The 14,345-nt window shown below is 35.3% G+C and overlaps 1 protein-coding gene across 1 annotated transcript in view; it reads right to left on the bottom strand.

The window, feature by feature from the left end:
* The window catches only part of HDAC9 (histone deacetylase 9), a 284,421-nt gene that overhangs the window by 45,849 nt on the left and 224,227 nt on the right, over positions 1-14,345 (bottom strand). Inside the window, exon 22 of the mRNA XM_063303735.1 lies at positions 7,800-7,918. Within this exon, the coding sequence (XP_063159805.1) occupies positions 7,800-7,918 (119 nt within the window). The remainder of the gene's footprint in view (positions 1-7,799; positions 7,919-14,345) is intronic.

Below are 14,345 nucleotides of genomic sequence, written 5' to 3'. Positions count from 1 at the left end.
GTATACTCTCACCCTACCTATTCAACTGGTACGCAGAACACATCATGCGACATGCTGGGCTTGAGGAATCCAAGGCTGGAGTTAAAATTGCTGGAAGAAAACATTAACAGTCTCAGATATGCAGATGATACCACTTTGAAAGAAGAAAGTGCAAAAGCTGGCTTGCAGCTAAACCTCAAAAAACCAAGATTATGGCAACCAGCTTGATTGATAACTGGCAAATAGAGGAAGAAAATGTAGAAGCAGTGAAAGACTTTGTATTTCTAGGTGTGAAGGTTACTGCAGATGCTGACTGCAGTCAGGCAATCAGAAGACGCTTAATCCTTGGGAGAAGAGCAATGACCCATCTCAATAAAATAGTTAAGAGCAGAGACATCACACTGACACAAAGGTCCACATAGTTAAAGCAATGGTGTTCCCCGTAGTAACATATGGCTGCAAGAGCTGGACCATAAGGAAGGCTGAGAGAAGGAAGATCGATGCTTTTGAACTGTGGTGTTGAGGAAAATTCTGAGAGTGCCTTGGACTGCAAGAAGATCAAACCAGTCCATCCTCCAGGAAATAAAGCCAGACTGCTCACTTGAGGGAATGATATTAAAGGCAAAACTGAAATGCTTTGGCCACATAATGAGAAGACAGGACACCCTGGAGAAGATGCTGATGCTAGGGAGAGTGGAGGGCAAAAGGAAGAGGGGCCGACCAAAGGCAAGATGGATGGATGATATTCTAGAGGTGACAGACTCGTCCCTGGGGGAGCTGGGGGTGTTGACGACTAACAGGAAGCTCTGGCGTGGGCTGGTCCATGAAGTCACGAAGAGTCGGAAGCGACTAAACGAATAAACAACAAAGGAACTGGAATGGGAAGGTGTGGCCTAATAACACAACCATCAATCTGTGGAGATGAACTAAATTTTAAACTGGAACTTAGAGTGTATATTTCTGAATCAGTGGATTGACAACCACTCTGTATTATCTCATGGACCTGCTGCTACAGAGTTCTCTCTGTTACCTCAAATGCATTTGACATTTGTAGTGGAGGATAGAATGAATACAAAGAATAATGTATGCTGAAATATATAAAATACAGTTTTCTTTTTAAGAAATATTAAAAAGAACTAACTTCATAATAATTTTATTATTTCTAATTCACAAATTGTTATGAAAGTAGAATGGAACATGTGAATGATATAGATTAGGAATAGATTTTTTTTCCCCTATGCATTCAACCTATGATCATTGTATTTTTATTTGGTTTCCTCCAAAGATTTGTTGTGTGATCAGAAGGATTGCAGAATAGTAAATCTGAGAAACTGATAATAAATAAAAGCATCTTTAATTTAGCACTTAATATGAATTTATTATCCATACAGGTGGGCTTTCCTGTTGTATGTGTTCAAACAGACACTACACAGACATATGTCTGTAATGCTTTAATTTGGATCCCAGCACTGAGTAGGAGAAAGGACTACATAATCTTTTCCTCCCTAAATTGAGTTGTTTATCTGAGCATAGCTGAGAATTTTGGGAGTTGAAGGTAATACATATAGAGGGACCCCAGGCTGGCAAAAGCTGTTCTAAACTATATAATTAGAAATAGAAATAGACTTCCCCTGCACCTTTTTCTTTACATCAACACTCACAGCATTTAATTTTTAATAATTAATTAGTGCTAAATCACATATAAAAATAAGAAATGCCTGGCAAAACATCCAAAGTTACTTGATTTGCCTGTTCCAGCTCCCACCATCTTGCAGATAAATAGTTTACAATCATTTGGTTCACTACAGAGTAAAACTCTCATCTTGTTAACATCAGATTTTTATTTTGGGCAGAAGATGTGTAGGGCCCATGATGCACATGTTGAAAAAGGAGCGTTAAAAAGGAGGACAGTTGCTACAATGTTTTAGATTTTCTTTCCAGTTTCCTTGTTTCATAATAGTTTCAAAATTAATATTAACATTAAAAAAATTAATTTAGCTAATCGCTAGAAGTTATGTGGGCTAACGGAGGATTTCCAATGATGATATAAGCTATGAACGAAGGGTATGTGTCAGGAAAAGAGTGCAGAAAAGATGAAGTTGCTGACTAGGACACAGATGGCTTCTAATTACTTTATGTGACACACCAAAGCAGAATTCAGACTGACTCTTAAATGTCTGTCTTCTCCAGAACGATCTCTGGTAGATTAAGGGTTATTGTCCCTTCGGTTTTTTGAAGTCCACGGCCAAGGAGGCAGTGTGAGATTATTGCCACTGATAAAAAGTGTTTATTTGGTAAAACATTAAAGGTAACAATTCTTGGCACCTTTAAAAGTTCAGCAGGAAACCATGAGCTTTAAACTAACATATTACCAGTAGATTCAGGACTATTCTCACCTCCCACAAGTAAATAGTGTAGCCAGTTGTTTATTTGTTCTTACATAAAGGTCTAGAGAAGGAATCTTATATTCTCCTTGTTACTTAGAGTTTTCTTCCAATACCAAGGATGTGAACTTCTTAAGAATAAAGTCCTGCTCAGATATATTGTTTTCAGTGTAATTTTCTTTAAACAAAAGAAGCAGTGTCTGGAATAGCTATGGATGGCCTTCCTTGTCTTTTCAGCTCCTACTTACAGGACAGAGTGGATGGATCAGTACCTTAATGAAAAATTCTGCCTTTCCTTTGCCTCTTTGGCCTCCAATGTCCACCACGCAGGATTGGAAGATTAGAAGTGTCAACAGCTTGTCACAGCTTGAAATGCAGCTGCTGAACAAGCAAACAAGAAGTTGCATTCCCCTGCCTCTAAAGATTGCCTGTGCAAGATTGCATTTGTATCTTCAGGATCTACATTTCTCTTACTTTCCTCCCTAAAAATAATTCTGCTATTTTGATATGTTTGCGAGAGTTGTAGTAATTTCTACTAGGCCTATCATAATGATTTATAATAATTCATATGGTAAGTGGATAAAACATATCCACACATTACAAGTGGGTTGTTTCTTTGTTTACTTACTGCACCATCTAAAACTTTAGCTCCTACTTTGCCAATATTCTGCCACTTTATTTCCCTTCTACTCAAGGGACCTGTGAATGGAAGTTGAAACAGAACCAAATAACACCTCAGTTTTATATTGGTAAAAATGGGAAAGCTTTGATTTTTGCTTTGAAGCCCCAATTGTCCCAGTTGCATTTTATAATCTTTTATAACACATCAGAAGCTAATCCAATTATGTCTGATAAATTTCTCTTAAATTCCAGTTTAGGAATGGAAGGGAGCTGTACCATTGCCAATTTTTTTTTCTCTTCCCCCATCCCTTCCAGCAGAAAAAGAGGTCTGAAAAGTTGAAAGCTGCCTCAATATTTTGTAACATTTTAATTGATTGTAATAAATATATTGCACTGTTGATTTTCAATTTTCCCCCTTGTAATTCAACTTGGCTCCTTGTACTTCTCCATCTCTACCCATTCCTTTGATATGTAAGTCAGAAAACAAAACTCTTGGGGTATATTTCAGTTGAAACAAAAATCCCCCAAAAAAATTAACTTTGCAAGTTACCTCTAAAAATAATAATGAAAAAATGGATAGGAATGGCTAGATATTCAACAGTTTACATGCATGAGTAATTTGACTAATATATTATATGCATCAGTAATGTCTTTAGCAGGATAGAGCAGTAAGGAAGTCCTGAATGTCAGTCTGAATGATATGCCTTCAATATAAATGCTTCAGGGCTATCTTTCTTTACCACAAATTATCATTCCACTTTGACCCACAGTGCCAAATATTTTCTTTAAGATAACAAAGAAGAAGCAAGAGCTAAGTTCTAACAAGTAACTAAGTTCAGCCTTCCCATAGAAGACAGAAGGCCCCAACTTTCAGTGTTTTGCTTGACACTTAACTGTTTACCATCTTAGAGACAATTGCCAACTAACAGCTTAGTAACTGCCTGGGGTGATCAAGTGGTATCAATGTTTAAGGATAACATACTTCTTCTAGATGGTTTTATGACAAACCAGTTGAAAAGGGAACAATCCAGCCAAGGTTAAACACTCTACATCTTATGGATATATATGGGATATTAGTACATGAGTTTCCCATGCAAAGAATACTACAAGGTAAAAATACTAGAAATGAAAATATTTCTTGCTGGGTTAGAAAGGAAAAGTCCTTTATCTCATATATGAAAGTAGGGAACATTTTTTATAAAAACTAAAAGAGAGGGAAAATCCTTTTTCTATTATTTTTATAACACTGAATATATAATTAATAATTATAAATTTTAAAAATATTGCTATGAGAAAGCTTTCCCAAAATATTTTGTTGCTTGAGCAAGTTACAGATGAATCAAACACTTTTGGTTTCTCTGTTCAAATCTTAATTTCAATTTGTCTTATTTCTACATCAGTTCAAGTTTGCCTTAAAATTTGTACAATTGTTTGTGGACATTTTTCTTAAAGCATTATTATTTTTAATACAATTTCATTTAATATACACTGCCTGCATGCAATTTCCTGTAATATAAAACTTTTTAATGTCATTTTCCCCAATATGCACATTTTTGCCCTAATATTCACCTAAAATTCCCATTCGAAATACAGCTGCATTTTGGTTTGAAAGCACATTATCCATGTTTAAATTAACATTTAAATTAACCACTTTCTCCTCATCCATAGCTTGAAGTATAACAGCATATGACGCCCGAAATCCAGATGCATTGTGCCCAGGTGCCAGTTTTTTTGGCATCTGAGGCAGAAAATTCTAGAAGTATTTCTGCCCTTCCGTCATAGGAGAAATGGATTGCATATTAATGTTAAACATATTCAGATTAAGCCTCACTTTTCATTTTTTCCTGTATACCTTGGGTGAAAACCAATAAATAAAGAGATGGACATAAGACTATTATTATTATTACTATTATTAATAGTATTTATTTATATTTTATGCACACACACACACACACACACATACTATTTTTCTATCAAAGGAGTATAAAGCTGAAAAACCATAAATTAATACTTTATTTTATGGCTACAATTTTCTATGTCGATTTTTGTTTTATCTTATAATATTTTAATTGCTTCACAGCCTCCTAAAGCATTTGTCTAGTGGCAGGGAATCTAGAAGTACAAAGAAAGATATTTTAAATTAAAAATTACAATAGTAATAAATACAATAACATAAATAGGAATAAAACAATAACAACATAATGACAGCGAGAAATGGCAAGAACAAAACTCAAACAGAAGAAAAAAACTGAATAGGGACATAGACAAGCCAATTACACAATGTTAAAAATTCTGTCTGAAAATAAATTAAGAAATATTCAGATAGTTTTGTGATATACGATGATCAGGTGATCAGAAATGTTGGAAACAGAACTGTAAACATAAAATTAGAATATGCCAAGCACATATCCCTGTTCCAAACCTATCTTCACATGACTAGATTCCTTCGTTCAGTTCTACAGTCAGGAATCTGCACCTGTGATGGGCATGGCACTGATGACCTATTGGAGGGAACGGTGTGGAGAAGCTGTATGTGAGTGACAGAGCATCTTTCTTCTCAAATGACATGATTGGCAATTCACACTATTCTGAACATTACTCCTTCTCTGTTTCTGGTTTTAAAATAATTACCAATGCAGTGAAGGAAATACTAATTGCGTTTGGCAGTAGAAAGGAAATGTTGAAATTACCCAATAAGAATATAATGAGGAAAAGGAGAAATGTGGGCCATGACTCCAAACAACATTCTCACTGACATCAACTATTGCTGTGTATGGAGATCAAAAATACTTTGGGTCTAATCCAGGAGTTTTAGCAAGTCTTTTGATGGGTATGACAATATTTATATATGATGCAGTTTACTGAAATAAAACGACAGTGGTTAGCTAGATGCTGCTCTTACAAAATCTGCATTATCTGCCTCCATAACATGATCACACTTTTTTTTGTGGGTCCTGAAGAATCTTGTCTTCAGCTTTATAACTACAGTTTGTTTCTAATTACTGCTTTTTTCCTTTTCATTGCTGTTTTGTAGTTTTAGTGTACTTTTAATTCCAAATAACATCATGCCAGACATTTCTTCTGCAATTTTCTGCCATTTTTTTTGTCTTGCAGTTTGATGGGAAGAAAACACTGTTAAACACTGAATCACACTGTGGATTCAGTCAGCTTTTTTTCAAATTAAAAAGGCATTTTTAAAACCTATGGTAAGAAGGATCTTTCTGGCAGCAAGATGACAATGTGAGTCAATAAAAAACACAAGTGGTCTGGTCCTGGAATAAGAATTATGTGTCAGATTCAAATGGAGAGAGTGCTAGAAGATAGAGCGATGAGGTACAAGAACAACAAAAACCTCTCATCAATTACTTCTGCCAAATCAGTGAGAAGTCTAAGCAAGGAATAAGGGCAACTAGAGTGATTAAGGGATTTTAAACATTCTCTGTTTCCTTCAAAAGAGGTGAGATAGAGAAAATAATAGGGAAAACATGATCAGGAAAAAGTAGCTCAAAGTTACTTTATTGTTTACATATCTTTTTAACAAATGGCAAACTATTAAAAGAAAAGGTGGTATGTACACACTTGCAAGTGTAAGAGTGCCAAAATTTCCTCCCAATGGCTCCAGCCTGAGTAAGTCAGCCCTACCTCAAAGGTGTTCAACTTGATGCCCAGGGCCTTAACATCTTTGGGTGTAGCCCTCAAAAACTCCTCATGTTGCTACCAAACTGAAACGTTTACTGTGACAGAAGGGAAACATTATTAAATATATTACTGAAAAGTTAACATTAACTAAATTGATATGTAATCAAATGTAAAATCAAATCAAAATTTAGGTTTTGCTCCACTTACTTTTGACAATATGGCACCTGGCACAACCACTGAAAGACAACTGAGGCTCAGGTTCATATAAGGTTGGGCCAATATTTTAAGCCTGAAGCACAGTTAAGTATTAAATTCAGATGAACAGAGTCTGGGCCTTCTCCAGGGGTGACTGCAAAGTGTGGTCAAAAGATGGTGGTCATGATGGTGTGATCAAAGCTCTGCCCATTTTTTTATTTGTGTCACATGTCAGCTCCCCCAAAGCAGGGATGAATTTGCTAAAGCTTCTCAGAGACCTGACAACAAACAGCTAGAACTAAATATATATCGTAAAGACTACAATAAAGTTGATGGCCTTTAAGGCTGATCCCCAAATTTATATTTCTCTTGGGTTCAGATGAAGCAGACTCTTTTCTCATGTTTCCCTCTGTGACGGTAATCTGGCTTGTCCTTTTCCAGATTTGCTTTTAAGTGGCATTTGCCTGTTTTCATTCTCTGCATTCCTGCTACTAACAAAAACCTGATACTAAGTGTGTGTGAATATCCTGTTTTCTATGGTGCAAACAATATTTTCAGCACTCTGCAACCTTCTTAGTTTCTTACACTTCAACAGATACCCAAGAGGAGACATCCTTCTAAAACTTATCCCATGGTGCTTGTTTAGATCAAGAAGCTGGGAAGGCTGCTTTTGCATAGGAGGTTGCATGTGTAACAGAAACACCTTCAGCAGCAATAAAATGGGCTTAAAAACAAAGTTTAGGGAAATTCTAAATGAGATAGAAAAACAAAAGTTATTTTGTAAGGGAAGGAGTTGGCATACAATTTTTTTCAATGTATTATATAATACATTGGAACAGGTTCTCTCAAATTGGCTTGTTGAATTCACATGTGTGTTAGCAACCTGGGCAAAAGAAGAAAGGACTAAATGAGACAAAACTCAGTCTGCATAAAATAATCTCAGGAGCATGGGGAACTCTTTTAAAAAAAATGGATACATACATTTTGCTGTCACCTTGTACCCGCCTAGAGGAGGTTCATGGCCTTCCACAGCATCAAAGCCAGCTGATACTAATACAACGTCTGGGTTGAACTCAGAAGCGATCGGCATAATCACTGTCCTGAAGATAAAACATAGGCAAGCAGTTAGGAATAGGCTGTTTTATTAAACATACCAATTAGAACAATACCACAATGAAACATTGTCTACATTCTATACAACCATTTCCATGTTCAAGGTTTTCCTCTCTTTCCCTTTCTCTCTGTCTCTCATTCTGCACTTTCTAGGGATTTTTAAAAGAGAAAAAGAATAATTTCCAGGTACATGTGAGAGCGTCTAACATTACACACACATCTGGGCCTATTTTACCCCATTGCCTATAAAGATTGATTCTTAGGGGAAGTGACTAATGGATTACAAGGAGAACTCTGAAGTCTCAGTGGAAACCAAGATTGCTCCAGGTAGTGCGAACTTGGTGTAAATTTGAACTATAAATTTCTTTCGGAGGAAAATGTTAGCTTTTCAAACTTCTCCCCCTCCCTTCTTCATGTTTTAAAAAGTATGAAGCAGGGGGTGACTCTCTTAGTAAGGAAAGAAAGAAAAAAAGGGGGGCAGGGGGAAGGAACCTAAAATCATGTAATCAAAGCCAGGCCAGATTGTCAGGATTTTTCCAAGGTCATGCCTTGCAGGAATTTGACAACCACAATCCAGTAACAACACCCCCTGCTGGTTTTAGGAAGACATTTCCATGCTTTGTACATTTAGTGGATCTAACTTATTAACTCTTCCCTTTCCAGTGATTTTTTATTAAGGGTTGGATATGATATTCTGTGTTTATATGTGTTTAGAGCTCCTACCCTGTAGAAGGGGAATATCTATTTTAAAGTATTACGTATATATTATGTTTTACTACATTCTCATTCTTTTAAAATTATGAACAGGAAGACCTTATCCCAGCCACCCATCACACCATCAAAGCGTGTATCCATTCTGGAACTGCTTCCTTCTTTCAAAGCACATAAACAAATAACCCTCCAGCATGTTCTTGGGAGTCTGATCACACACTCACACGCACACACATACACACACACAGAGAGAGAGAGAGAGAGAGAGAGAGAGAGAGAGAGAGAGAGGAAGACAGAAAAAGAACTTTTCCAATGAATATGATTAATGTGTCCAGTCTAGGGAATGTTGTTATCTAGAAAGCGGTCATGGGATGGTTTCTAGTAATTGTGAAAATATCAAGCATATGATTTTCCCCAAATGGTATCAATGTCAGATTTTTTTTTTAAAGGGCAAGATTTTTTTTTTTTTTAAAAGAGTTTCGATCCTATCGAGGACTTTTAATTCCTTCAAGATTTATTCTTTTCAATCTATATTTAAGAGATAATATACTGAACCTTTAAATTACATTTTTTAATACACTGGAACATTTCTAAATAAAAGCACAATTTAAAAAGTCTTAACATCAGCTGTGAGGAAAACATTCTCTCATTTCTCTTAATGTTCAAAAATAAGACAGATTGTGCTAGTAATAACTGATCCAAAGGGGAAAGAATTCAGGAAGATAAATGGGTACTGAAAGATCACGAATAGCCCAACTCTGTCTCTGTCTCTGGCACTGGCACGTTTTCTAGCCTTAGTCCTTTCATCTCCAATGTGAGGAATAATCTAATTTACAGGTTTTGTCCACTGGATAATGAATGTTGCGAGTTTTTGAATCGGAGCATTTGAAAGGATTATTGAAAGAAGGGTTGGAGGTGGTTGTGTCATTTCCATGATTTCTACTAAATGGAATGTACATTTTCATCTATGATACCAGTATATCATGTCCATATATCATTTCACAGTGAGTAGTTTGAAACTGAGATTACATAAAACTCTTGGCTTTCTTATTTGGATTTCCAGGGTCATATCTCAGCTTTTCTCAATCTCATGTCTTTAAATAACATCAGCTAGCACAGTAATATTATATATAGAAGATTTTAAAAGTATAGGGCTGTCAATTTATGTTAATTCAGTCATCTAGTTCTAGCCTTTTCCAATTCCCAATGCATGAAGTATATAATAAGGCTGCCACATCCAGAGAATGATCTAAGAATACATGATGCTGTAACATATCAGCTTCCTAACAGGTCAAGTTAGGCTACAGTTTGTTTTAAACATTCTTAAACAAGCCAGAAAAGCTAAAGTCAGTCTTGCAGATGAGCAAAGGAATCATGGTTTGACCAATTTTCTACCTTTTTTTCAACCCATTACCCTTCCTAGGTAGATTAGGATGAAAGATAGTGATTGGCATCAAGCCACTTTTATGATTTACAAATTGAACTTCTAAAACTAGTCTGACACTCCAAATACTGTAACTACACTGATTCTTATATGTGCATGTGTATGTATGTGTGTGCATACACACACACACACACACACACAAACATATATATATATATATACACACACACAGTATATGCATACATACATACATATACATATTCACATAAACACACACACACACACACACACACAAACAGTGGCTTCCCAGGGACAGTTTAAATTGTGACAAAGTATATTGAATTATCAATCAGCCCCATTTCCAAGATATATAGTGAGCTTCCACTTTTGAAATCTTTTAAATGGATAACCCCTTTTATTTCAGTCTGCTATTGATTGAGCTTTATTTTTACTGGGCTACAGACTTGTTCAACATGCAAATGCCAGTTGGGCTGGTGGTTGATTCTCAGTATTGGTTACAAGATAATTTCTTCCACTAACAGCAGAGAGCACCAAGCAAGTCAGGGCCAGTTTATTTTCCCCAAGCATCTTGGACTTCAACTTCTCCCCATTTTGCCACATCTGCTGCATGAAGTAATAGCTTTATTCTCTACCCAACAAGATTGTCTGGCTTTTGAATTGTTGATATGATGAGGGTGAGGATTTCTTAATTCTTGTCTGAGTTGACAGTTTTAAATATTATGTTATTGTGTTTTAAATATTTGATGTTGTTTACAAAAAAATTTTTTTGAAGTAGCCTAAACATTTTTATTTTATTTATTTATTTATTATTCAAATTTCTATCACCGCCCATCTCCCCCCAGAGATAAAGTGAATAATAGAATATTAAGAGTTTCTTTGGTGAAGGAATTCCAGTACTTAAGATACCATTATGAAAATATTACTAAAAAATTACTCAGATTGCCAAAGACCCAACTTATCTAAGGCATATATATTATATTTATATTCAGTGAGGATGCTGCAGAAAAGATAAATTGAAGAAATCAGTATGTACATGTAGAATTCAATCCAGTATGACTAGGCAATTTGAGGAAACATATCTTTTGAGGTTTAAAATACTGCAGTCTGTATATATCTAATATGAGGATATTTTATACAATATTTTACACAATAGATATTCCTTCTGAAGGAATTTGAAGATCTGGCTCTGCCACCTGGCTTGGGGCAGGGAGGAGAATAGTCATATTTGGGATTGGCTAGTGCCTTGAAGTGCCCCTCCTACGCAATGACTGAATGAGACCACAGCCATCTGGATTTTATTATATTTGGTAGCTTTGTGAAATTGTTTTATAGTGTATTTTATATTGGAATTTTATTATATATTTATTGTTTTATATTGTAAACCGCCCAGAGTCCCTCCGGTTGGAGGAGATGGGCAGTGACAAATCTGATAATAAACAAATAAATAAATATTCCATGAAAAAATCTATAGTTGTATATGCCATTGGCTGAACTCCCATCTGTAATGAAACCTAAGTATATGTAGCTGAAATAATTCATATTTATTTTAGTTAGTTTGCTCACCTATCCATTCATCCCATTCCATATTTATCTTGTCTTTTTCATACACAGATTATAGAGATCCTTGGAACAAATACCTCTTTTTTATTAAATCTGAAAAACAGCATGTTCTTAATTATCATTATCGTAATTCTACTCATTTCTTTAGGAGAAAGAGAGGGAATCATAAGTGAATTACAGTATGTCTGATGGTATGAAACAAAACATTCATGCATAGAATTAAAGTTAATCTAAGTTCAAGAAATATGGCTATTTTATATTTAAAACGTGTGAAATTTAATCATGTAGTTCCAAATTGTGTATGAGACGAGAGTCAGCATGAAAGAGTAGCTCAAGTGCTGAACTGGTCCAAGTACTTATTTAATCATGGAATTCACTGGTTTACTTTTGTCAATGCTTCAATGCTCCATACAGAACCGTTGTGAGGATAAAGTGTGGGTGGGGGTATTTTCATATATACTACCTTGAGCTAATACAGTAGAAATGTTATCAGGAAGGATGGATGGATGGATGGATGGATGGATGGAAGGAAGGAAGGAAGGAAGGAAGGAAGGAAGGAAGGAAGGAAGGAAGGAAGGATGGAAGGAAGGACAATCGTACACAAGAGTCGTCCTACATGATGGGCAGCAGAGAAATTTAATTAATAAACAAATAAACAAATAAATAACCTTGTCCTGATACAAACATTTCTCAAACTTGACTTTCTTTACATCTACATTGAGGAATGAGGGCCAATTTCTAGGACAACAGGTCCATTTTGACATATTTTTTCTTTTAAATTAGATTTAATTACTGGATGAATTAAAATATAATAAAAATATCTTTAACTTGTTCAGAAAAGTCCCAAATATTATATTAGTTTTCACAAGTGTTCTACTACAGCCCATTTTATAAAATCACCTTCAGCATTAGGCAAAAGAAGGACAGATCAAAATTTCAGATGTTGAAGTTTTGTTATTAAACTGCTTTTCAACTTTAAGAACAACTTATTATGGTACAGTCTCAGTGTCATAGCTTATAAGGTTCTAAAAGTGTTTTTAATATACTTTCATCTGGCTAGCTTTTAACCTTTTTTGCTTTTGTGATTTCAAAACTATTTTGGATAGTCCTTCCCTGTTGCTCAATTTTTTTTTCACATGGAAAGAATTTGAAAGTTGTGTCACAGATTGATTCTTTATAACTCATAGCTTCTTAGAAGAATTGATGGTTGCAGACATTGTTTCCTTCTGTATAAGGCAAAAAAAAGAAACAAAACAAAGAAGCGGAAAATAATAACATAGACATTTAGTTCCACTTACAAAGGAATGTCTCAGATCTAGAGCAGGAAGATGTTGACACTATAAAGATTATAGATGGCAGACTATTGGCCCTCCTGAGTCTCAGTGGTATTATGAATATCTCTGTAAAACCATGACACATTTTTCTCCAAAATAAAAACATGATTTTTTTTCCCGAAAGGATCCAGTTTAAAAGGCCATCAGAGCACCATTCGCTAGCCAAAAACAGGCCCAGATGACAAAATGCTATTCTCCAAGTGCCAGTAGAACTAAAGTGCTAAATTCTTCAGGGCAAACATAAATACACGAACATTTTGGGAATGAAGTGCACAGCTCTCAGGGATAAGATCCTACCTCCATCTCTTTGTTCTCATTAATGGAACAGTTAAATGCAGTTATTATATGTATGTATTTAGTTATAAGTACAACTTGCATTTGATAACTGTTTATCACTCAACATTGATAATATTGCTCAATATTTATAATATAATGAAAAACTGCTTTGGGATTTTTAAAACATAAAAAATAGAGGATATAAATTTAATTAAATTTTAATTTAATTTAATTTAATTAAAAAGATATACATGATAGATAGGTAGGTAGGTAGGTAGGTAGGTAGATAGAGATGATAGATGAGATAGATAGATGATAGATAGAAGAAATACAGAGTTGGATATAGGTCGTAAGAACATAAAAATGCTCTTGTTGCATAAAACATATTCTGTAAGATTCCAGCATTCTACAATGCCCAAGAATCCAGTATTCTATAGTACCAAACAGTTTCCTCGGTGGAAAAGAGGTATTTTTGGCATTTTCCTAAATACCGAGATGCTTGAGCAAAACTCAGTCCTGGAAGAGAGAATTCATAGCCTGAGAAACACACAAGAGAAGGCTCTTTCCTATACCATGTACACATAATGTCTTACAGGCCCTAAGACATTATGTTGGCAGGTTCCATGTACTTGGGACGTAAGGCAGAAGAGCATATGCATCTTATGGACAATCTTATGAATTTCTGGCCAATATGTAGCAATACAGTAATAGGACAAGCTGATACCATATGTCTTAACATCATAACTCACAGTGGACAGTAAATATAGTGATGTAGAATGAGGAGATCCAGATTCAAGTTCTTAGCGGTGGAATCTAATTGGATTAAGGCCAATCACTATCTCACAGCCCAACCTACTTCATAGGTATTTGTGAAACTTAAATTTGAGGGACCATTATTTATGTCATATTGAGTTTCAAACTGAAATGTGACATATGTATATCTAGCAAACAAAATTTTGCTAAACAATACATAAGAAGAGCCCTGCTCGATCAGGTAAAGGACTCATTTAGTCCAGAACAGGGTCACAGAATGTGATTATGATTATTTATCTGACCTTTTTATGTATAACTCAAGGCAGGGAACATAACTAATACTCCTTCTTCCTCCTATTTTCCCCACAACAACAT

This window comes from Candoia aspera, chromosome 4, assembly GCF_035149785.1.
Source record: "Candoia aspera isolate rCanAsp1 chromosome 4, rCanAsp1.hap2, whole genome shotgun sequence".
NCBI lineage: Eukaryota > Metazoa > Chordata > Lepidosauria > Squamata > Boidae > Candoia > Candoia aspera.
The sequence above is the reverse complement of the archived record's forward strand: the minus strand, read 5'-3'. Positions and strand labels throughout refer to the sequence as shown.